Genomic DNA, 21782 nt, shown 5'->3' with positions numbered 1-21782 from the left:
TAATTGTCACAGCAAGGCAAAGGCGAATGAGGATCCAACTGCAGTAAAGAAATTTAATGACCAAAAACAAGAAAACAGGTACACAGGCAGGCAGAACAAGACCGACCACAGAGCTGACAGGAAACAGGAACCATGAAACAACTAGCACCAGGGAATGAACAAACAGAGAATATATAGGTGACAGGAACCAATGACAAAGCAGAGACAATCAGAGACAAAGACAACACACCTGGAGGAAAGACAACACACCTGGACTAATCGAGTACAATTAGTGTCCATGGTAACAAATAAGTGGGCGGGGCCAACAATTAACAGCAGGGAATGACAGCAGACAGAAACAAGGAAAACACAGACAGACTCATTACACTAATTAGAAAACCAGAGTAAAAAGTGCCAAGGAAAAACTTCAAGAAACCATATGAGAAAGAAACCTTGAGAGAACTGGACTCAAAGGGAAACCATCCTCCTCTGGGTGATACCAGATAGTAGTATCATGAATCATTACAGTATATAGAAATGAATAAATGCAGTAAAAAACAAATGCTGAAAGTATGTTCAGTATGAGTATATTGTGATCAAAAGTCTTACAGAATTATCATGGAAACACATTTCAAAAATCTACCAGAAATAGTAGAGCATTAGGTATATAATCCTATTATGATTTGAGACACACTTATACTGATCTCAGATACTGTTTAGGAGGACAGTAGATGATTGGTATGCAGGGTAAGGGTCTAGTTCCAGAAACATCATAAATATATTTATCAGTATATTAACTATTAGGTTTAATGTATAACATGTATACTTATAGACTGTAACAGCTTTATTATAGTCTCTGTGAAGAGTTTTTTCCTTGTTTTTTTTTTTTTTTTTTTTTTTTTAAATACTAATCTCCATTTTTAGTTCCAGCTGTTTGGATCTACACTGAAAAACAAGCTTATGCTACAAAAGAAGATATTACATTCCTGGCTATGACTGAAGAGCCTGATCCACTCGGGTTTCTGTGGCATTTTGGGGACCAAACAGCAGTTAAAATGTCATCTAGGACATTTGTTAAGAAATACCTACATCCAGACAGGTATACAGGTACACTTGTTTTTAAACAACATGGTAGACTTGAATTTGTTGGTCTTTTGAATCAAGGCATGCTGTTACTAACATTAGTCTGTAAATTCCAGTGCAAATGATGGACATGTAATTGGACACAATTACATTTTTTTTTTAGATATTAACTGGTTATCTTCAAACAACAGATGAAAACCTACCTTTTCCTGAAACACTTAAACTAGCACTTTATTTTGTGTGTATATTAAAAAACCCTATATGGATTCATCAAGACTTAAAACACTTTTGTACACGCTGTGGATAAGGACGTCTGCCAAATTCCATAAATGTAAATATATGTGAATGTGAATATATAATGTGAAATTTGTATTTGAATTTGAATTGTTTAATAGTTTTTTTCAAAAAATATGGCTCAAATTTGGACCTGAGCATTGCTATAAATGAGGCTCTAAGTGATGAGTTGTTTTTTTGGTTTGCAGGTACAACGTTACAGTCAGCGTCTCCAGCAGCCAAGGCTCTGTTAGCTCAGAAGTTCATACTGTAGTGATTCAAAGAGCTGTGCATCTTAACAGACTGCTGTACACTCGCTCAGTGCTGCTGAACAAATCAGTGCCTTTCAGCTGCCGAATCGACGCTGGAACAGACGTCACTTATCTCTGGGATTTTGGAGATGGATCAAGAAGAATTGGAAAGGACAGTGAGCATCATGTGTTTAAAAGGTAACACAACACGATCTGATTTAGAAGGAATAGTTTTCTGAATAGTGTGTCACACTGTGTCATATTCACTCGAAAGTATAATAGGGATATCACACAAGTGGATGAACTGAGTAGAAATGCACTAATTTGTGATTTAAAACACTATAATTATTACAATTAATAACAAATACAGAGCTTGTTTTCAAATAACAGAAAAGCCATAGTTCTGTCCTTTGCCCCTATATTTAGTCTATACTATACTTCTATTTATTCTTGCAGATTTGTTTTGATATTTTATATATTTTGATATTTTATTTGATACTTTTTGGAATGTACATTCTGGGCTAGAAAGACATGTAGAAAATCATGTCATTCTGCATAATTTTAGCTATCATTATTGCAGAAGGTCTTATTTAAATAAAAAAATAAAAAATAAATAAGAAATAAAATAAATAAATAAATAAATAAATAAATAAATAAATAATAATAATAATAATAATAATAATCCACTTTATGCCATTTGTGCCATTTGTTAAGATGTTAAAATTTTGTTGTTTTGTTAAAAACTGACCCTTATGCTTTCATAACTTTCCTTGAAAGAAAGGAAGAGCGAAGCCTCTTTATATAGCTCTGATTATAATTGACAATATTGTGTAATGCTATAAAACATTTCATCACACAGTACAGGAGAGTTCATAGTAGAAGTGATCGTCACCAACCTAGTGAGCTCTGCCTCTTTAAAAGGACATGTGTTTGTCGTTGTTGAGCCATGCCAACCTCCACCTGTGAAGAACATGGGACCCAGCAAGATCCAGGTCAGAAAAACATCAAAGCAACTACAGATGTAAATTTGATTTCATGAGGATCCTGACTTTTGCATATGCCTTATTTTATGCATTAGGTATTGCGTTACCAGCCTGTGTGGCTTGGTGTGACATTTGAAGAGCAGATCCAGTGCAATGTCTCCAAAGGCCTCCACTACAGCTGGACTCTCTATGGACCAACCAGACTGCAGCTCTCTACCACAGGCATTAAAACAAACCAACAACATCTGAAGCTTCCGGAGTACTTCCTTCATTACGGCACATATAAAGTAGCAGCTAAGGTAAAGTTAACAATCCTGTCTGTAAAATGTTTTCATTGACATGAAATACAGTTCTATGAGCTCCATTCTAACTGCAATGTTATGCTTTACTGATATTAATTGCATTACTTTGAAATGTAGAGCAATATATTTTAAATAATTATTGCAATCATTTTTAAAGCAGAGAAAATGACCCGAATGAGTTTTTGACATGGTTACATAAGCAATAAAGTAATTTTTATTCCTTCGGTATACAAATGTCCTTATGAGCTCAATTTTTTATCTTAGAAAATATGTTCAGAAGCTTGAAACTACACTATGCCATGTGAGCACAGTACTGTGGGAACCAAGGATCATACAGTATATGCTAATCTGACTAACTAACTAGCTGCAAATAATAATAATATCCTTTGAGCAAATCCAGCTAATAAACAAATACATTTTTTAAAATCTACCATCTGGTATATAAATGACTAAAAATATAGTTGTACTCATGGTCACATGGGTCAACCTGCGATAAATGCAATCTAGTTTACTAGCAGTCACCTAATTTGCTAGTTGTGTGCCATCAATACCTACATTACAATATGGTACAGTTGTGCAGTAGCAGCAAGCTACATCGGGTAACAATTTCCTGATGTTGCTAGACAGATGTTTCCTCTTTGGGCTCTGAGTCAGTTTGAGGGTCACACAGTCACATTTTTGCAAATATGGCCTTTGGGTGTTCTGTAATAATGTTCATCAAAATGCTACAGTGTTGTACGATATTGAGAATGAAACAGGTTCTTCCACAGCTAATCATAATTAAATGTTATAAGTGTGTAATTTAAATGTTGTAGCATTGAGTCAGATTAAATTTTAATCAGCAATTTTGTCATTGCACAGGTTCAGATTGTAGGCAGCATAGTTTATAGTACCTACGCTGTTTTGCTCGAGGTGATGCCGAGCACACCTGTGAGCATCATAAGTGGAGGAACAAATGTGTTTATCAACCGTCACAACAGCAACTCAAACATCACTGTGGATGGATATAGGTCATATGACCCAGATTTTCCTGAAAACGTTATGAGGTAACCACATATGAATGTGAACGGGAATGTCTGTATGTGTGTAACTAGTAACTAGATCTAATTATCTGATATTTAAGTATTGTGCCATGTAGGTTTAAAATAAATAGCTTTAAAATAAATAGTGCATGCATAATCTATTGACATCCAATGAAATGTATTTGCTGCTCACCAAAACTCCAATTAATGATAGATGATGTGTTTTATGTACCATGCCCTGCCATAGACACTTTTGTGGGGTTAAAAAATAGTCATGTAAACAAAAATTAGCATGAACAACACATTTTTTGACATGCAATGAATTGATGAAAATGGGTACTACATTTATCACTGATTAAAACTGGTACTCTTAAATCTCTTAAAAATAAAGATGCTACAAAAGTGTCTACTGATAGATATTGTATATTTAATTGTCATAATTAATTACTAAATTAATTAAGCAAATAGTACATTATTAATCATAATTATAAGCCAAAAATGACATTACTCTTTTTTTAATACATTTTTAAAAGTACATGCTTTTATATTCAATTCTGCTAAAAATATGAATACATTGAACATTGACTTTTATCAACTAGCATTTATTGTGATATTTTCCTTAAAGTTATAGGTGGAAATGCAGGCCAGTAAACACAGCTGAGACCTCTTGTTTCTCTGCACATGTTCAGACTTCCTCTGCATTGCTAATGTTTCCTGCAACATCACTAAATTCTAACTGTGATCTGTTCAAGTTCACACTTACTGTACAAAGTGGCAATCGGTCCTCTTCTTCCGAGATGTTCATCACTGTGAGATCCAAACCAACCAGGTGCACATGCACAGCATTACACATGCACAGTTACTACACAATCTTTGTTCATTTCAATTAATATTGCACGGTGCTATAAATAGTGCTATTTGCTTCAAACGATAAATAAATAGTTTTGAATGATAGATTGCAACCACTTAAAAGGCTACATGCATCTCTGGACAGAATAGAGAAATATCATTTAACACAGAGTAAACAAAGTGAATGACATGGCATTAAGTCCAGACAATGTGGTGAATATTTCAGGTAAGTGACATTATATAATGTCATTTACATAATTCAGTATAGAAATCAATAAAAATTAAACAATTCATAAACAAATCTAACCTGTTGAGAAGAAAGCACTACATACTATCTTCTTCTTCAACTTTTGGCTTTAACCGGTAAGGGGCGCCACAGTGAATCATCAGTTTCCATCTAACTCTATCCTCTGCATCCTCTTTTCTAGCACCAATTACATTCATGTCCTCATTTAACACATCCATATATCTCCTCTTTGTCGTTCCTCTGGACCTCTTACCTGGCAGCTCCATCTCCAACATCCTTCTATCAATATAGCCATCTCACTCCTCTGTACTGTACATGTCCAAACCATCTTAATCTAGCCTCTCTGACCTTGTCCCCAAAACAACCAACCTAAACTGTCCCTCTGATGTGCTCGTTCCTAATCCTGTCCATTCTCGTCACTCCTAAAGAGAACCTCAACATCCTCATCTCTGCTACCTCCATCTATGCCTCATGTCTTTTCTTCACTGCTACAGTCTCTAACCCATACAGCAGAGCTGCTCTCACTACTGTCTTGTACACCTTGTACTCACTTTTCTCCACACACTCCAACCCGTCTTGCCTCTTCACCTCTTTTCCACTCTCATCATCACACTGGACAGTTGACCCCAAATACTTAAACTTTCATTGTTCTACTTCCCTTCCCTTCATTCATACACATGTATTCTGTCTTTCTACGACTGACTTTCATTCCTCTTATTTCCAGAGCAGACCTCCGCCTTGAACTCTGACCTACAGCACATCCTACTGCTGTCATAATCATCTCATACATATCCTGCACTACTCTGATGTACTTCTCTGCCACTCCTGACATCCTCATACAGTACCATAGCTCCTCTCTTGGCACCCTGTCATACACTTTCTCTAAATCCACAAAGATGCATCTTCTGATCATCTAAGCACTATATACTATGCATGTTAGATTTATTGGTAATAAAGATTAAGAGAAAAACTTCTAAAAGACTTCTAATTTTTTCTACAGCATCATTCATGTATCTTGCAAAGAGGGCAGAGGGAATTCTGTCAATTGGAACGAGAGGTTCTCTGTCACAGCTGCGTGTAAACATTGTCCTATTAATATCACCTACTCCTGGAAGCTCTATTTAGTAAATGCATCTAGCAAAAGCATACCAGATGGTAAGAATAGATGGTAAGAACATTAGAAACCTTCTGAACATTAATGTAACTGTATGGCACTTATGTTTTTTAATGTTTCCTATCCTCCAGTGCCTTTCTGCAGCAGTTTGGACATAAGCTTACCTTCTAAACTGGTGGAGCACGAAAATTTCCTTCAACAGCCTGCTACATCTGTTCCTCTATCCATCCTAAATCACCACAAAACATCCAGCAGGGGCAACATTAAGATCACACATGACAGTTTTGTCAGTTGGCCCAGACAGGGGAGATCAGAGGAGCAGACGAATCCATCCCTTTCTGTCCTGCTGTCTGAGACAGACAGTGCATCAGGTATGAAACTATACAGTTAAACTCAGATCTTATCCTAAAGTTCTGTATGGTTAAATTAGTCTCTTTGTAGCCATCTTCAATCATAAATACCCATCAATATTTAATTCACAGATGTCATAAGGAATGAATATGAATGAAAAAAAAAACAAACAAACATCAAAATGACATACTTCCATAATACATAACATATTGCTATATGAAATAACATGAAGTATAAACACTGCTTGAATACAGCAGCACTCACCGACGTTGGGATAGTCCAGGTTTAGTAACAAGAAAGTCCACAATTCAAAACTTATTGTGAGTAAACAGAATTTAGTCAGAGAAACAATTCAGGCAAGGATCATCCCAGTTACCACTGATTTACAATTTGGAGAATTATGCCCTCTGGTGGCGTAAGAGTGAACTTGTTTTTTAGTGGATGTAACAAAAGGTCATTTGTTTTTTTCATGTACAAGGAAAATCTCAGGCCATAGAAGAATTATAGAAGAATTATAGAAGCTGACATATGGAATAAAATGCATATTTATTTCTAGATGAAGCTGATATGTTTGGTAGACTCAACTGTTTGAAAGTAATGCATGTGGATTTATTGATTTATTAATCACTATTCACCACAGCCTGTTTTGTCCTCCAGTGTTGCTTCCAGGTTGCTTCAGTATCATTTTACTATAAAGAATAGTCCTTTAAAGAGTTATTGGATAGACAAAGATTCCTTTAAAAGTTTCTTCCAGAGGGACAATCAAAGTACCAATAAGTGTATAAGAGATATGTGTGTGTGTGTGTGTGTGTGTGTGTGTGTGTGTGTGTGTGTGTGTGTGTGTGTGTGTGTGTGTGTGTGTGTGTTTGTTGAAATATACATGGATATCAAATTACAAAAAATAAAGGATGAGTTTGAAATTGTTATATAATATTTATAATTTAAACAGATTAAACCAAAAGTAGACATTTATTTCAATGTAGAACACCAGTACAATTTAATCTTATGATACACACATTCCTGCATCTTATTCCCCACTTTGTATTATTGAATTATGGCTGTTATATTCCTTACACATTAATCTTACTTAAAGAATTGAAAGATCTGACTAAAAACAGTGATATTCGTGCAGCCTCTCAGTTTGGTTTCTTATGATCACTAAATCATTTTCCTGTCCCTACAGCTGAAATGGGATCAGGTGAAGTCAGTGAGATGGATTTTACTCTGTTTAATCCTGCTCATATGAAAGAAGACAAAAACACGAGCGAGAAGGATTTTGTAGCTGAATATCCCAATGAGCATGGATATCTAGGTGAGAAAAGAGCAGGGTGTTATAGAAAATGTATACAGATAATTTGTACTGCTTCAGTCATCACTTCTTATTACATCATCAACATGAAATGACTGTAATTGTTCCATATTCCTACAGACTATGAGGATTTTTATTCCGGAATAGAGGAAGCGGACTCAGGGGTTTCAGTAGGCCGGCCAAATGGTTGACATGCACTTTCATTTTGATATTTACAAGCAATAATAATGATAGCAATATAAAAGTATGACTATCAATAACATATATATTTTGTTTTTATTTATTGTTTTGTGAATTTAGGACCCCACAATTTAGACAAGGTGATTTCCCATTCAAGCGAATATGACGGTGATAACCTGGTAGGTCCTGGTAGCCTCGACAATGTAGTGTTTGAGAAAACCTTGCTGGATCTTCACAGAGAACTCATTGAGCCTGCAATCTTTCAGTCCTTCACATCCACAGGTGATTCTACACACATTCACATATGTATTTATTTGGCATCTACTTTATATATCCAGGCAGAATCAAATTCAAACATTGAGTAGTTGAGGGTTAAGGGTCTTGTTCATGAGCCTAATAGAGGCATTGTGCTGTAACACATAGCACAATGTGCAGGAATATTTAATATTCAGTAGATTATTCATTCATTCATTCATTTTCTACCGCTTATCCGATCTATCTCGGGTCAAGGGGAAAATTGTCCGTAGTGTTGTGTGAGTGAATGAGAGTGTGTTTGTGCCCTGCGATGGTTTGGCACTCCGTCCAGGGTGTATACTGGATTGATGCCCGATGATGCCTGAGATAGGCACAGGCTCCCCGTGACCCGAGATTCAGTAGATTAGTTTGGTAAAATATCTCTTATGGAAAAAGTACATACATGAATATGAACAATTCATTGCTGATGATAAAAGCACAAGCCCTTCTTATTTAATATGTTAAAATACTTGTAGAAACCATGTTATTGATAAAAACACCTGCACAACATATGTAAATTCCACTACAACATAATGTCTAAGGAATCTAAAAAACTTTTTTACATTTAATTGATTAGAGTCAAGCAGTTATTCATTAAGGAAGTTCAATTTGTACATATAAGAATGTCTAGGTTTAAACAGCATTTGGACCCACATAATCAACATTTACAGAAGCAACTCTGAATGTAATAGTAATAGACAAGTATTGCTATAACTTGGTGCATATATTTCATGATGAATAAGTGTACAGTAAAATATGCAAAAAACATGCATATTAGTATAAGTATTCGCAGAAACCATAGTATTTAATGATGTATATATTTGTAAAACTGAAAAGGCACCTGAATGTACATAGCTACTGATAATAGAAATGTTCAGATATATATACGTTAGGAACTGCTTATACTTGGTATTTTACTTGAAAAAAATGGATATGATAAATACAAGGACTAAACACAATACCCACCACGTCAACTTGACCTTTGCACAGCAAATATTGCACTAAATTGTACAGAACTGCACTTTATTCAGAGTCATACTGTATTCATATAATCATATTCATATCTGTTATAATGTTTCTGTATTTATATACATATACATTCTGTATATATTTTCCTAATTCTACTGTGCAGAAGTAGTTGTGTTATGTTGTAAATTATATTCTCCGTTTATTTTAATTTTGTAAATGTAAATGTTATTATTTAGAAAACTGTGCACAATACAGTCTTAATAGTGGCTAGTTTGCAATAATTATAGTTTTGCACAATTCTGGGAATAACAGAGTAATCAATTCACATAACCACAAAGACCACATGTTATCGGTTACCTCAGGAGGCAGGATTAGATTAGAACTAGATTTTATTAATAGACTTTTTCAGGTGGATTTTAACATGACATACTTTTTTTTTATTTTTTTTTTTAGAAATTGCATCATTGTAGATCAGTGCTAAACTGGAGACATCTGATCATTTTATGTGATTTGAATATTTCAGATATATCCTCATCTGTTATCACATTTAAACCCATGATGCTAAAGCCGAAAAGTCTTTACATGCTAGAGGTCACTTCAAGTAAGTTTGTTGCTACTAACTCTATTGTCAATGGCCAGACACAAAAATAAGCTCATTGGCAATACTTTTAATCCTGAATCTACAGTCTGTTAGAGTATGATATGAGTATTGAGAGAATAAATCTCTTAATTTCTGATGCCAGGTTCTGAGCATGTTCTGCAGGGAAAGACCCAGCTGTTTTTCTCCACACATCCTGTTCCCGAGGAAATGGTGTGCCATGTGCAACCCAGCTTAGGTTTTGAGCTCCATACACAATTCAGCATCTTCTGCAGTTCAGGAAAAAAGGTCTGTCTTTTTGTTAGGCATCAACACTTACTGTTGTCCAAGTATTTTCAAATACAATGAGTTGGGCAGCACATTGCAGCTGCCTCACAGGTCCGGGTTCCAGGGTATGACCTTGAGTTCAGGTAACTCTGTGTGCAGTGTCAGATTTTGACACTCTGAGGGAATTCTCTGGTTCCCTCCAACTGTGCAGACATTTCAGTTGTGGTTAGGGGTCAGGGGTCAACATAGGCACTTTGACTGATCTGCAGCTACACAGCCCCATGCACAGCAAGCTGCAATTAACTGTTTTCTGACTCGCTTATATCATAGCCAGTATTAACCTTTTCAGCAATTTGTGCTACAGTAGCTCTTTTGTGGGATTGGATCAGACAGGCTAGTATTCCCCACCACATGCACATTAATGAGCCTTGGGTGCCCGTGACCCTGTTGCCGGTTCACTTGTTGCCTTTCATTGGACTACTTTTGTGGGTAATAACCACTGCATATTGGTATCACCCCAAAATACCATCACAATTTGTCCCTTATAAATATTATTGAAATTGTATTGTGTATATCAAGAGATAAGATACATGTGAACATTTAATTTATTGTGATTTTGTAACCTTTTATATTCAGATACTTTTCTACAAAAATGTTACTCCATCATAATAATGAAAGGTTTAGACCATTAATACAGTTACCCTCAGATATCAAGAAAACCTTGCATTTAAATGTAAAACTAATTTGATGTATATGTTGTTCTCTTTACAGGATCTCTTGTATGAATACAGCTTTAGTGTGGGAAAGTCAACAAAAAAAGTGATCTATCAAGGCAGAGATTACCAGAACTATTTTTATCTTCCATCAGGAGATCCATATGATGATTACAAAGGTAGTTTTAAATAAATGCAAAAATGTATTAACTAATGTTTTTTTCTAATACAATTGCACTGCTTCTTTGAGAGTTATAATCTTGTCTTCCATTTGAGGTCTTGGTGTTTAATTTAATGATCTGTAAAGTTAATAATTATCAGTTTATCCTTGTTCATTTAGTTTCTAAACTACATTCGAAATGTTATATATATACAATAATAAATATGTTGAAGCTAATTTTCTGTTTGCTATGACTGTATAATGTGCTTTAAATCTCAACTTTGTCCCCCATAGTCACCATCTACATTAAAATTGAGAACAGATTTGGGGCATCTACCAAGCCGTGTCCTGTGAACGTCAAAGTTTGGCCGAGCTTCAAGAGAGATTCAACGTCTCTCTCCAATCCAGATCAGGAACTGTATGTTTTTTTCTGCCATCAGTCTATTCAGATATATTGGACACCTAGTTATAGTAGTAAGTCCAGATGACTGGGTGTGTAAAGGTTTTCACAGAAATTTGCATTCTCATCCTAGAGGCTTCATCAGTTGTACTTGAAAAAATAAATATGTAAAAATAAATTGATGAAACTGTGAAGTACTATAATGCAAGAGCAGTTTTTTGCATTATATACCTATAATTACTACACAGTAAGTCCTCTGAGCTCCAAAATGTTTTAATCTTCTTTGTCTAACAATTACTTATTTTTTTATGTCCAGGTTTATGTATGGTTTGCGTAATCTAACCAACCTAATACAGGTGAAGAACACCCAAGACATTATTAATTACATCTTTCTCCTGACTGCTACTTTGAACCGTCTGAGTTTGGACCCAGAATCTTGTGTGAAACTACAGACACAAACACGAGCCGCTCTCATTTCAGCAATTTTTCAACTGGATGCCACAAACCAGGTATTATTCTGATTGCTTTAAAGTGGATCACACATTTCTTTAAACAAGTTCAGCATTTAATTCTTAAAAATCAATCTTCTGCCTAATTTTCAAGAGATTTCTTAAAGATAATTTCAGTATGGTACATTTTCTGCATATGACTAAATAAAAACCAATCATGTTTGTATATTGTATATATGTTTTTATGCTTCAGTGTAAAAAATAGGAACAATAAATAAAATTGAAAGTCAATATAATTGTACCGCAATCAATTATTATTTTGTGTCTCACAGGAACTGCTCTTTGATATCCTTCAAACTCTTGTAGACCTTATGAAAGTTTCCAATCAAGTGAGTATAATCTTTTTTTCGTACTCATGCATTGCAATGTTTAGAAAGTTTCATGTATGATACCCCTTCGCAGGTGACGTTTGACAGCGCAGTACTGGTGACAAAATATATTCAAAATCTATCCTCTCTTCGTGAGTCCAGCTTATTGGATGTGTGGGTGGTGAAGGCTGTCATACACATCCTCTCATATATTCTGGAAGCTCAAATTCCTTCTTCCAAGTTGACACTTGATGCTCTTCACATCACTACTAACTCAGTGTTGGTAAGTCAGGCGTTACTGGAACATTCACATGACTTACATTGACTTTTGCAGCAGTTTAGAGATGTCTTCATCTTGAATGGCTTATCGAAATGCTGTATAGTCACCATCAAAAAAATGAGATGATCACAATCTTGACAAATGTCAACAATTACTTCATACTCATTTAATTGCTTGGTGAAGAGAATAGCCAATGATAGCCATGATAGAGAAGAGTCTTCCTTGCATGTCTTCATTATATCTCAAGAGATTGAGTGAATTAAGTGATGCCAGGCTACAGGTTTGAACAGAATGCTTTGCAGATGCTAGGTGAGCATCAGTGCTCAAAATCTGACTTGGTAGAAACAGAAAACCAATGGTGTGACCACAGCCATGGGGTGGTGAGGGGGATTTTTTTTTTAATCTTGCAGCTGCAATCTGGATCAAATCTTGGTGGTTCCTAGGAGCAGGTTTTCCTGATTTTAAATACCTAATGATACACCTAATAATGTAGAGGCTGCACATGAATGACATGTGGAAACATGAATGACACGTGGAAACGTGTGATACGTTTTGGCTTTGTTGGCTTTTACTTTTATCATGCAAAGATAAAGGACAATTGTATTTTTCAGGGGTAGTTATAATTTAATTTTTTAATATGATATTGAAAGTCACAACACACATACCATGCAATTAATATTTCATATTCATAGATTCATTATTTAATATTTGCAATATCCATAGCACCTTTAAAGTCCAAAGGTCCTATACAGCTAACAAATTCTGCTTGTGGCCTCTTGACCTTAAGTTATACCATCTGTTTTATTATATGTGCTAATGTCTAAACCGCTCTATATTCCAGATGTATCTGCTATCCAACAGAGAGTTTCAGTTCAGTGAGAATACCAAATTCCTAAAATTGGTAGCTTGGCAGACTTGTGATTTGCCACTCACAAGAAAAAATGTTGATTTGACAACATTTTACATTCCTCACATGCCAGTGATTAAACACCCAAGCAGATATTATGATGGAAAATCCTGCTTTATCACGTTAATCCAATCCTATAGGCAGAATCCATATCACTGGGTTAGGACTCCATTACAGGTAAAACTCAGATTTTTGCATTGAAAATGCTGTGCAATTTAAGGGTTTTTTTTGGTGGCATGAATTACGTTTGTGCTTCTATATGTTGTGTTTTTCACAGGTAGTTACATTACAGCATAGTGGAATGCTTTTATTCACATATCCCATCTTTAGGGGTTGGGATCAGAGTGCAGGAGCAAATATGATGTGGCATCCTTGGAGCAGGGAGGGTTTAGGGCCTTGCTGAAGGGCCTGACAGTGGTGGGACTGGGGCTGGAACCCCAACCTTCTGATCAACAACCCCAAGCCATGACCACTTGAACTATAACTGCACTAAAGGCTGCAGAATATACACTAGTGACATTATCACTGGGGACTGAAATATTTAGTTTTTAATTATTATTATTTTTTTTTTACAATAGCATAATATTTTTTGAAATGATATTTTGTCAGTGCAACATTATGTAATCTCTGATCTTTAAAATTGACATCATGCATGATCTACTTTCCAGATGAAGGGACATGTTGCTGAAATGAAACTCTTCAACTGCAGCTCCAGAAGAGAAATCAAAATGAGACACTTGTCCACTCCACTCATCATTGAGTTTGAGAAGCAAGAGGTGAGAAATGTACTTTTTTAATTTCTATTATTCCCCTGCCACTGAAAAAACCTGACATGTTCTCAAGAACTTCTTGGAATTCGTGTTCCAGCTTGTATGCAAACTTTTAGAAATTTCAAAATGTTCCCCTTTACACAAATATAGTGGAATGCTTGATATCCAATATTTGCTTCTCAGCACAATGAGGCTAAGGTATGGAACTGTTAAAGATTTTAAACCTAAAATCTTTCCTGTAAATATCTGCCTTATAACATGATTTAGGACACATTATTCCGGTGCTTTATTGGTGTGACTGTCAATTTTGTGTTACAATTTTGTGTGGATCACTAAAATCGGGTTTTTCCATCCACGAAGAACCCAGGGGTTGAGTTCACACTCTCACGCTCTGAAGTAAACACTCATCAGTTCAACGTCACAGCTGAACTTCTGCAAAAGGCAGTGGAGATTAGGGTGGAGTTCAGAAGACCACCAAGACGGCCTTTCCCCATCTTGTTGCTCTTCAGGTTAAGGACACAACTCTATACATATATTTTGTCACAAATATTATTTAGTGTTTTAACATCTAAGAAAGGTTTACATAACATTTCTTTTCCTTTGTTACAGAATGCACCAAAAGCCAACACCTTTGTTGTACAATGTACGTAATGTCTATCACTGGAAAGGACAAGTGGCTCAGATCTTTTTACCCGCTTCATCTTTAAAAGGTTTCTTTAATTTCATGAACATATGTACAGAATGTATATTAAAAAAATAAACAATTATATATATATATATAATATATATATATGTGTGTGTGTGTGTGTACATATATATATATGTGTATATATATGTATATGTATATATATATATATATATATATATATATATATATATATGTGTGTGGTGTGTATATATATGTATATGTACATCATTGATATGGTCTGGTTTTATTTGGATTGTAGACACTGGTATCGCATTTCTGATGCTCCTCAATGCTGATTATGATAAAAGATCTAGAAATAAATACATGGCACATGAAGTGGACTACACACTGAGAGTTGAGTCCACTCAATGCTTAGTTTGGGATGGTGTGAAAGACTGGAGATCTGATGGATGTTCTGTGCTCAAAAGCTTCACCTCAACCAAAGTGAACTGCAGGTACTGGCCCTATACTACTATACAGATCAGCTTTGTTTTTAGCTCTAGTAGAACATTCCTGTACAAATTTAGTTACTCGTTTGTATATTATATGACAAAAAATAGAAAGTCAACCCTAGTTTCTTTGCTGGTAATGCAGAATTATATGGTCTATATTTGCATATTAGCAATTGACCAGCTTGTATGTTTAATGATATAATAACACCTAGCTGCTCTGTTGAATGAACCCCACAGCTAATAGTTACTGGAATGAACACTTAATAGTAAAAGCATTGTTTATCCTCAACTTTCCTGGTTAGCAGCTGCACAATAATAAGGAAAATGTAACTATTGCAAAGAAAAGTTTGTTTCTTTTTTCTTTGTTTTTTTTTGTGTGTACGATTTATACTGATTTTATTGGGCTGTATGTGTGTGATGCTGAATTTTTCATACACCTGACTTTTTAATATTTTAATATATAATGATTACAGAATAACATTTTCTGATATTGAAGGATTAAATATTGATTGTGCCACTACTAGGAGAGTCCAGGAGAGCAGAATTGCCAATGTTATTTGGGTGGGAAGGATTACATTACATAGAAATAGCAGCAGTATGAAAAAAATGTACTGGCTGGCATCAAACTCTTGCCTTCACCCACTCTGTTGATGGCATCTGTGCGAAGAGCTAGCTTGTGTGGACAGAAAGGCTTGTGGCATTTTGGGAGAAAAATAATCCTTTTTTAAAAAAAGGATTATTCTGCTATTTCTGCAGGTTTCTAACCAACAACTGTGTGATCTGTACTTTTTATAATTACTGTCCCTATAATCAACATTTTAAATAGTTTCTTGTCTTTTTTTCATATTCTGCCTGCCTTTTAATTTACTTTAAATATGAACTATGTTTTTGTCCTAATAACCTTTCAGTTACAACCAGCTATCATCGTTCACTTTTGCACATCAGATGATCCAAAGCCTTTACAGTGTTTCAGACATCACTGAGTACACAAGGTAATGTTTATGTGCTTGCATTTTTTAATTCACTGTCCTTCATTGTTTACTCTTGAATTCTGAACTGTGTTTTTTTTTCAGCATCTGTGCCAACCCTATGGTGATTATTGTAATGGTGGTTGTAGTGGCTGTCTACACTGTGCTATTGGTGTTTTGTAATCATGCTGATATTCAGGTGGAAAAGGATTTGGGAACATTCCTTCTGCCAGACAACAATCCTTCAGACGAGTTCCTCTATGCTGTTACTATCGACACAGGCCTCAGATCAAGAGCCAGAATGACAGCAAAGGTACAAATCCAATCTTGTGTACTTGTATGAAAATGGAATATATTCAACATTTTGTAAAATAATGGCCAATCCAAATGTTTCCAACTTTAAAACTCAACATCTAAAACAACTTCTCTGAATTTCTCCCAAATTGCCCATTTCTAGCCAAGTCCACCAGCCAGCTCTTCCCTATCATATGATTGATAACAACCGGGGAGATATAATTTATACTTACTCAGAGACACTTAAAACCAATCAACTTTTTGAAATGTTGCTCCTGTGCATCACAGGTCAGGGGGCAAGTGTTATCTACCCTCTTCTGTGTACCTGAGCTCACTGTGTTTGTTGATGAGCTTAAAAGGGGAGACAGAGTAGACCTTGCCTCCAAACCAGATGCCGATTCTGCTTCTTTGGTGATTGGGTGAAAACTTTCTGTTGTCACTAAATATTGTCAATTTGCATTTTGCCAATAATATTAAATCATATTTAATTACTCTGCTTTAAAAGTCCAAAGGTGTTCTTACTATATATTGTACAGATAAATGCATCAGGACACCGGTCACGCATCACACTAATATGCGGGCCATCCCGAAACTATTGCCACAAAGTCTGAAGCACAAATTTGTCTTTGTGTGCTGTATATGTCTTTATATGTGTGCTTTATATGTCTTTGTATGCTGTATAGCATTAAGTATTCACTTTTGCTCAAAGTAGGCCTGAACACGTTCCAGAATGACAATGCACCTGTGCGTTAAACAAACTCTATATACACAATTAAATAAAAACAGATAAAAATAGCTATGGCGTATGTTGATAAGTCTATAGATTATACTATTTTATTTCTACTTTTTTTTGGTGCCAGGTATATATAGTTCTGTATGGTGAGAAAGGAGTGTCTCAAATGAGAGAGCTCAGCAATCCTGACCACACACTCTTCACTCACAATTCCAGGAGAACGTTTATTCTGAGGTAACAGCACAGCAGCATTTTTAATGTGACAGTAAGACAATATTTCAGCCTAAAATAAAATGTACAGCATATTTTCAGAATCCCAAATTTAGCCTATTAGTAGTGACATGGTTGTTGTGTGATAGCTTTATCTGCACTGTAACTAACAAATAATGGGAAACTAGAATTGTAACTAACAATATGAGAAGAATGAGTACTATATCTAAATGAATTTGTTAATTTGAAAATTAGAAAAACCAAACAAAAGAGTGTAGTTCTGTGAACATATGTTTTAATACTTAAGTTTGACCAAATAATAGCCTCATCGTATAGTGCCAGAAACCACTAGTAAAATACTGTAAATTAAACAAAGCTGTCTGAAGCAACTGTTTGATGATGTAATCATCAAAATGATTTGCACAGTGCTAACCTGATGGTAATATATTTGCCCTATTCACTAGCTATAATCCTTAGCCTTGGAGCTCAAGTACAAATCTAGATCAAGACACTTGAGACACAAAACATGTTTCGGCATTAATAACATATACAGAATAATCTTTGTTTACCACTTTGACCAGTGTGCTCATTAAATTCAGCAACCATATGTTGTGTGATTTTTCAGCTCAGCCCAGAGTCTGGGCCAATTATGGCAGGTGTGTTTGTGGCACAATGGTGGAGGTACGTCTCCCAGTTGGTTTCTGAATCACGTGATGGTGAAAGACATAGTAGACGGATCAAGTTGGACCTTTCTGGCGCAGTGCTGGTTGGCAGTGGATGAAGGAGACGGACAAGTGGAGCGAAAACTGCTTGCTTTAGACCGACAGCTCACATTCAGAGAGGTGAGTGTCAGCACTGTGCCAGAAACTCTTTTCAGTGAAGCACTCATTTCAGTACTTGTACGTTTATGTATTTTAACTGCTCACTCCATCATAATCAACCATCAGAAATAAACATAATAGCCATACTATTGAACAAACAAGTTGTGATTGCCTGCATAAGGGTGAAATCCATAAGTAACTGGCCTGTTAGTCTCAGTCAGCTAATTGAGTTAAGTGGCGTTCCAAAAGGGAATATATTTATAACTTCACTGTTACATTGTGTTTGTAAAATTCTACTTCCTAGTGTGAAACAATTATCACCATTAAAACCATTTAATTAATTAATTCTCACAATTACTTTATGTCTGAATGGTTCCTTCTGTCTAGTTGCTGCATCTGAATCTTGCTGATTACTTAGAGGACTTGCACCCATGGCTGTCTGTTTACAGTCGGCCATCTTACAGCTCACATACATTCACTCAGCGCTTGAGTGTCTGTTTCCTACTGCTGCAGGTTTACATGTCCGCTAACTGCATACTCATATACTTTCACGAAGACCAGGTAAACACTTAAACTGTTTATAGTGAAATTATGGAGTGTACCTATTTTGAAGATTAGAATTTATTCTATATTGACTTTACTCTGAATTTTCTTGATGGCAGCACTGGTTGGAGTCAGGCCTGATTGGTGTTTCGCTGATCTCAGTGTGGACAGGACTGTGTGCACTTACTTTTCTACCTTTAGGCTCTCTTATGTCCTTCCTCTTCCGCATCAGCAAGGTCAAAACAAATTTGTTCATATCTTGTCATTAAAATGATCAGCAATGTTGTATGAGAATACCCAGAAAATAGTAACTTACGCTGACTAGCACCTCCTCCTGTGGAAATTAGGAACAAACTAGACCATTTCATACTGTATAGCTAATACTCGGCAAAAGTATGATTAATTTCTTGCTTACTTTTTTCAAAATTGAATGTGTACATACGATTTGAAAGTAAACATTTATTTATTAATATTCATCTATCATTAATGTTAGCTATCTTATCAACACTTTAATAGCTAGCTAACTTGTATTTAACTAGCACTATAATCAGTGTAGTTATGAATATATTGTTAGATAGCTTATATTTGTCACAAAGTGCATGCAAACATGACAAACTGATGCAACATGTTTAACAATGTATTTTATACCGAGTTCTATTTTAATTCACTTTATGTTATAATACATGTTCATGACTCTTTTTCTCTTACAATTATAGACAAACAAATATGGCAGGGATTCAGGGGATCAGTATACAGTCAGAATTCCTTACATCTTCTCTGTAGATGGTATAATCAAGCAATCTTCCACATAAGAGTATGTATTGCTTTTTCTGTAGCTGCTGCCAGTGTAAGGTGTTAATAATATGTTCACAGGTGACCGCAATGCTTTTCTGTTGAGGGATAATGTGTCTGAACTGAACGATTCACGGAGCACTGTTTCACAATGGAAAAATAAATGTCAGGTGAGAAAGCAGTAAAATTAAAGTTTATTTTTTTCCCCTTGTTTTAATACTCGCATAAATTATTTTTTTGTTCTTAAGGTTTTGAAGGCATGTGATTTGGAGTCTTTGTCCTGTGTGAAACGGAGAGAAAGCTCAGCACTGCAGAAAGCCACTGATACTGTCTCGTGCATTGAAATGATTGAAAAAAATATTCCGGACAACAATGACAAATTACAGAATGAATTTAGCTCTGTTGTAGGTTTGTATGTTCATGAATTCCAAATATGCACAATAATATTTAAACACATTGTCTTTATACACAGGTTTACAGTACAACACAATGTCTTTATGCACAGGTTTACAGTACAACACAATGTTGTTATAACTAGCTCAGGTCTAGTGGATATAACTGGTGAAATAAAATATTATGACAAGTTGTGCTTGAAAACCTCATGATTTAAATTTATGTCACAACCAAGTAGAAACAGAAACATTTAAAACAGAATTTTTCATCCATACATCCTTTTAAAGCGAATCATATGAAATCAGTTTAGAATTTAAAAAAGTAATGGAAGCGGTGTTGCTGGGATTGCAGAAGGACAGAAAATCATTTCCAATTTGTGTATTAATGCATGTTTACAGATAATTGTAAACTTCATGAGGGTAAATGGGTAAAGAATGGTATTTTACTATTTATATATTTTGATAAAGAATAATGAAGAATGTCCTCATTCAAGTATATACACGAGAAGTATCATCAGTTCTCCTGTTTTACGAAGCTATTTGTTATTTTCCTGTGATTTTTGCCTGTGTATGACCCTGTTCTGTTTTTCTGGGTTTTGCCCATTTTTCTGGATTGTTCTCTACGCTGGTTTTCAGACATTGTGCCTGTATTTTGACTACATTGAATAGGAAAGACTATTTGTGTAAGACTATACTGCAATTCTAGCAGTGTTTATGTACTGATAATCAGATTGTAATTCAATTCAAATTAATTCAGATATATTTTTGTTGTGATATTTGTCACTCTGTTATGAGGAGATCAAGGATATTCTGTTAAATCTCATCTACTGAGGAGCCAGTCATAAAGCTGCTAAAAAAATATTAGATGGAACTGAACCTGTGTGAATAAAAATACCTAATCCAGCTCATACCCTCACACAGAGGATGATACTATTCAATGAATAGGAAAGACATTTTTTGACATGTGCTATAAATCTAGCCCATCAGTCAATGATTTAGAAATACATTTTTATTGGTGCTCATTCCAATGGTCAATAGACTACACAGATTATATAGAGTGTACGACTGAAAAGTATCACGGACATATAGTTCTATAGTACAGAAATTTGCCAAAATGAATGTTTACTAATAAAAAGAGTTTTCCTTTTTTAATTATCTTCTTGCAGTAAATGATCTCACAAACAACAATGTTTATAGAAGAAGCAGATCTCTGCAAGCTTGGTGCTACTATGGGACATGGATTTTGTTGCTGTGCGTGTCCGTCACTTGTATAATCATTACTGGAATTCTGGGACTGAAGTAAGTCCCTAAAGCAATACAAAATTTTTGACATGGCAAAACCTTTTTACGGATAACTCGCATGTAATGGAAGGCATAAGGCAGAACTATATTTTGCAATTTTAAAACTGCAACAATAGACGTAGAGCAGTATGGCAGTACATGGGGTAGCACTGTTATCTCAAAGGTCCAAGGTTTCCAGTTCGATATTGAACTCGGTTTACTGTTTGTGGATGTTCTCCCTGTGTCCCTGTGGGTTTCCTGGCAGTAGGTGGACTGGCAAATGCCAAATGTAATAACTGAGACTCTTCCTTGTTTACATGAACCTGGAGTTATCTACTAAAAGACCTAATGATTCTGATTGTTGTTATTTCACAAATACATTTGACTCAATAATTCATTGTACAAAAACCTTTTATAAAACTGTTATTGACAAATTCAGCAAGTCTTCCCTTATAAGTGGGTTTTGATTAAACAGGATTGTTAAGTCTTT

General features: G+C 35.3%; 1 protein-coding gene across 4 annotated transcripts in view; it reads left to right on the top strand.

The window, feature by feature from the left end:
* The first annotated feature begins 341 nt into the window (after nt 1-341).
* The window catches only part of LOC113658079 (polycystic kidney disease 1 like 1), a 29631-nt gene continuing 8190 nt past the window's right edge, over nt 342-21782 (top strand). Inside the window, exons 1-34 of one of the 4 annotated variants that reach the window (XM_027170263.2) lie at nt 343-726; nt 904-1078; nt 1545-1784; nt 2446-2578; nt 2665-2868; nt 3733-3917; nt 4519-4722; nt 5990-6144; nt 6235-6474; nt 7638-7766; nt 7884-7949; nt 8064-8225; nt 9730-9807; nt 9950-10092; nt 10843-10963; nt 11239-11362; nt 11661-11853; nt 12126-12182; nt 12256-12444; nt 13283-13525; nt 14017-14124; nt 14479-14627; nt 14728-14828; nt 15066-15261; nt 16167-16250; nt 16332-16539; nt 17381-17487; nt 18089-18305; nt 18672-18845; nt 18947-19063; nt 19544-19613; nt 19701-19789; nt 19868-20027; nt 21178-21310. In XM_027170263.2, coding sequence (XP_027026064.2) covers nt 711-726; nt 904-1078; nt 1545-1784; nt 2446-2578; nt 2665-2868; nt 3733-3917; nt 4519-4722; nt 5990-6144; nt 6235-6474; nt 7638-7766; nt 7884-7949; nt 8064-8225; nt 9730-9807; nt 9950-10092; nt 10843-10963; nt 11239-11362; nt 11661-11853; nt 12126-12182; nt 12256-12444; nt 13283-13525; nt 14017-14124; nt 14479-14627; nt 14728-14828; nt 15066-15261; nt 16167-16250; nt 16332-16539; nt 17381-17487; nt 18089-18305; nt 18672-18845; nt 18947-19063; nt 19544-19613; nt 19701-19789; nt 19868-20027; nt 21178-21310 — 4970 coding nt within the window. In that variant the 5' untranslated portion in view covers nt 343-710. Of the gene's footprint in view, nt 727-903; nt 1079-1544; nt 1785-2445; nt 2579-2664; nt 2869-3732; nt 3918-4518; nt 4723-5989; nt 6145-6234; nt 6475-7637; nt 7767-7883; nt 7950-8063; nt 8226-9729; nt 9808-9949; nt 10093-10842; nt 10964-11238; nt 11363-11660; nt 11854-12125; nt 12183-12255; nt 12445-13282; nt 13526-14016; nt 14125-14478; nt 14628-14727; nt 14829-15065; nt 15262-16166; nt 16251-16331; nt 16540-17380; nt 17488-18088; nt 18306-18671; nt 18846-18946; nt 19064-19543; nt 19614-19700; nt 19790-19867; nt 20028-21177; nt 21311-21782 lie in introns of all 4 variants that reach the window. The other 3 variants (XM_047808385.1, XM_047808386.1, XM_047808387.1) reach the window with 3 other exon arrangements.

The sequence above is a fragment of the Tachysurus fulvidraco genome, chromosome 25, assembly GCF_022655615.1.
Source record: "Tachysurus fulvidraco isolate hzauxx_2018 chromosome 25, HZAU_PFXX_2.0, whole genome shotgun sequence".
Classification (NCBI taxonomy): Eukaryota; Metazoa; Chordata; class Actinopteri; order Siluriformes; family Bagridae; genus Tachysurus; species Tachysurus fulvidraco.
The sequence above is the reverse complement of the archived record's forward strand: the minus strand, read 5'-3'. Positions and strand labels throughout refer to the sequence as shown.